At 25.6% G+C, this 3,385-nt stretch overlaps 1 protein-coding gene across 1 annotated transcript; it reads right to left on the reverse strand.

Annotated features, from left to right (window-relative positions):
* Positions 1 to 1,350, reverse strand: LOC128962847 (uncharacterized protein F54H12.2-like). The gene has a single exon (XM_054309247.1). The coding sequence runs from the start codon at positions 1,348 to 1,350 to the stop codon at positions 1 to 3; it is 1,350 nt and encodes a 449-aa protein (XP_054165222.1).
* Positions 1,351 to 3,385: the final 2,035 nt, after the last annotated feature.

The raw sequence follows: 3,385 nt of genomic DNA on the forward strand, positions 1-3,385 counted from the left end.
TTAACGATAATCCATTGCTATAGACTTGTCTTTATACATACTTATTAAATTCTCAAACTCGTAATAAAATAATGCATTAACAATTGTTGGTAGAGGTTTTTCAAAATGTATTTCAAATCTCATAATACCATATTGTGGAACGTTTACGTAACCTGTATCTTGATAACCATGAGTATGATCTTGATTTGTATTAAATCCAAATATAGTAAAACCATTTTTATAATCTTCACTAGTTATATCCATTTTACCTTTTTCATCATATTGTTGAGTTACTTTAAATAATTCCAGGTATTCACGACAATATTTGTTTTTGCCAAAATCTGGCGTAAATGGTTTTCTTGCAATTTGATTTCCATTTATAAAACAAGAAATAGAATTTATATCAAAATGATAAAAATTAAATGGATTTTTAGTATATGATCCACTGTAAGCTTCATTAGTTACAAATGCTACGTATACCCTATGCGGCAATTGTCCATTAATAACATTTTCTATATTTCTACTACGCGCGCCAGCATCTATGGTAACTGTACGTACTTCTCTTCTATTCAGTATATACTTTGCTGCAACATCTTTATGTATATTAAAACTTTTAGTATGTGCTGCAACAATATCTTCAGATACTCGACATTTAATAATATTAAAGTGAATATCTTCAAAATGAATTCTAGGTATTAATGTACTATCATTAGTCATAAAATAAAATTCAGGTCTATTGGGAATCATTCTTATATTTAATTTTGTACCACCAACAAGTAATTTTGTCTGTAGAAACATACTGATAAATAATTTGCCTTCTAATTCAACATACTTTCCTGTATGAGGAGGTTCACTTGTTTCATTTTTAATTAATTCAATTCTTTGTTTTACAGGAATATTTACATTTTCTCCTTTCATATTTTCTTTGGTAAATAATTCATAATGTAAATATGTTTGCCTTGATCTTTCTGAAGTATATAAAACTTTACCTATATAAGATTTATAAGCATATGTCTGTAAAGATGATGATGTTTGTGAATCATTTATAGACACATCTATTTGGCTCCATAAAGAATTGAAAAAGTTATTAACTAATGATACATTATTCCAATCATTCTCAACTATTTCAGTATTATTCGTTTTTGCTAATTTAACTCGAAAACTAAAATATAATGTTGAATCGAATAAAGAAATATACTCATCAATATTACTTTTAATTTCAAATTCAATATGTCCACCATTATTAAGTTGAGATAAAGGTCGAACTTCTTCACAAAATCGTTCTTTTATTGAAGTTTGAACCAATGAATTACTAAAAATATCTAGTTCAGGTACAATAGCCAAAGATGATTTTTCATTTACTAAGCTCATGTTTATCCAAATATCGATTTAATGTTTTTGCGGTTAAACAGTGCTTTACTTGACTTTTTATACTTTTTTCCACCAGTTTGTCCACGCCTTTTTCTACCTTTACCTGTTTGTCGTTTACGTCTTCTGCCTTTCCCTTTTTGTCCACGACGTCTTTTACCTTTACCTGTTTGTGCAAATTTCATAGCTCTTTTACCAGAATCGTTTATAACTGTTTTACCTAACTCTTTACCTCGAGTTTTAAGTGAATCGATTATATTCTTACCTTCTAATGCATCATTAGCTATGTCAGCTCCAGCATTAAATAGTTTTGGACTTATATATTTTATCATAGGTAAAATTCCTCTATTATATATAGTGCCCCAAACTTCTGCAAAACCATCACCTCTTTGAAATTTATAACCTTCAAAACCTGGTATACCAGAGCCAGCCTGATTTGCATAATAATTTAAATATGGATTAGTCATTTTATATTATTAATTTTTTTTCTAAAATGTAAAGTTACAGATGTACGTCCAAATGCAAAATTTATACTTTTATTTGTATCGTCTTTAATATCGATCTCAATAGAATTAAATTCATAAGAAACTAAAGAATAATAATGTGGATTTGAATAATTAATTTCACAATTATCTCCAAATATTTTATTATTAGGTATTTCAACTCTTCTTAAAAGTTGTTTTTCTTGATTTCCTACAAAAACTGGTTTAATCAAATCACAATATAAGTATAAAGAATTGATTGTACTATTTAATGTGACTTCATAAAAACTTTCTAAATAAATTTTTAAGTCTATTGGAATATTTCTTTTTTCTAAATTATGACCTCTTTCTTCTAATAACGGTACAGGTTTTCTATTTACTGGAAGAGGAAGTAAGTGCTTATATGTTTTCGATTTAGTGACTTTATTTTTATCAACTTTAAGTTTTTTATTTGAATTATTTAATGTATTATCAGATTTATTTTTTTGAGTTTCAGAAATACTATCAGATTTAATGTTGTTTTGATCAACTTTTTTATTATTATCATTTACAATATTTTGATTTTCTGTATCTATCTTTGTGATATTTTGGTCAACAATTTTATTATTATCACTTACATTGCTTTGATTTTCTGTATCTACCTTTGTGATATTTTGGTCAACTGTTTTATTATTATAATTTACATTGCTTTGATTTTCTGTATCTACATTTGTGATATTTTGGTCAACTGTTTTAGTATTATTATTTACATTGCTTTGATTTTCTGTATCTAGATTTGTGACGTTTTGTTCAATTGTTTTATTATTATCATTTACATTGCTTTGATTTTCTGTATCTACATTTGTGATATTTTGGTCAACTGTTTTAGTATTATTATTTACATTGCTTTGATTTTCTGTATCTAGATTTGTGACGTTTTGTTCAATTGTTTTATTATTATCATTAACATTGTTTTTATTTTCTGTATCTAGTTTTGCTATGTTTTGGTCAACTATTTTATTATTATTTTCATTTTCATTGGTTTTAATTTTTGCATCAGGTTTCAAATCGCTATTTAAAACTAAATTTTCGTAATTTTGTTGTACAATATTTTGATTGTTTTGGTTTTGGTTACCTGTAATATTTTCAGAAATTTGATTTCTTGTTGAAAGTTTTTTGGCAAGTTGTACAATAGTATCAATGACTGGAATTTTAAAATGAGAATCATTGTCGGTTATTAATTGAGATTTAGTATTATCAATATCATTTTTTGGAATTTTATAAATATAATTTATATTTTCAGTATTTGGATACTGGTTATTTTGAGAATCACATAAACCTAAAAATTTTGCTAAAAACAATGAAAATTGTGGAAATAAAAAATTTTCACTTGTACGACCTAATCTAACTTTTATTTTATTTGCTTGTTTATTGTAAATTAATTTTGGAGCTAATATAATATTTAAATTTTTATTATTTTCTATAAAATCTGAATATAACTTATCTATGCTATCTAGAATATCTTCAACTGTTACATAGTTACCCGCTGGTAAATCTGTATTCAATTCAATTATATT

Source organism: Oppia nitens, unplaced genomic scaffold (genome assembly GCF_028296485.1).
Source record: "Oppia nitens isolate AA-2021 unplaced genomic scaffold, nextdenovo-longstitch-racon4-pilon3 scaffold6_pilon_pilon_pilon, whole genome shotgun sequence".
In the NCBI taxonomy this organism is placed as follows: Eukaryota; Metazoa; Arthropoda; class Arachnida; order Sarcoptiformes; family Oppiidae; genus Oppia; species Oppia nitens.

Excerpts from the sequence above, each read along its gene's own strand:
- LOC128962847 (XM_054309247.1), bottom strand. The coding sequence starts at position 1,350 with ATGAGCTTAGTAAATGAAAAATCATCTTTGGCTATTGTACCTGAACTA.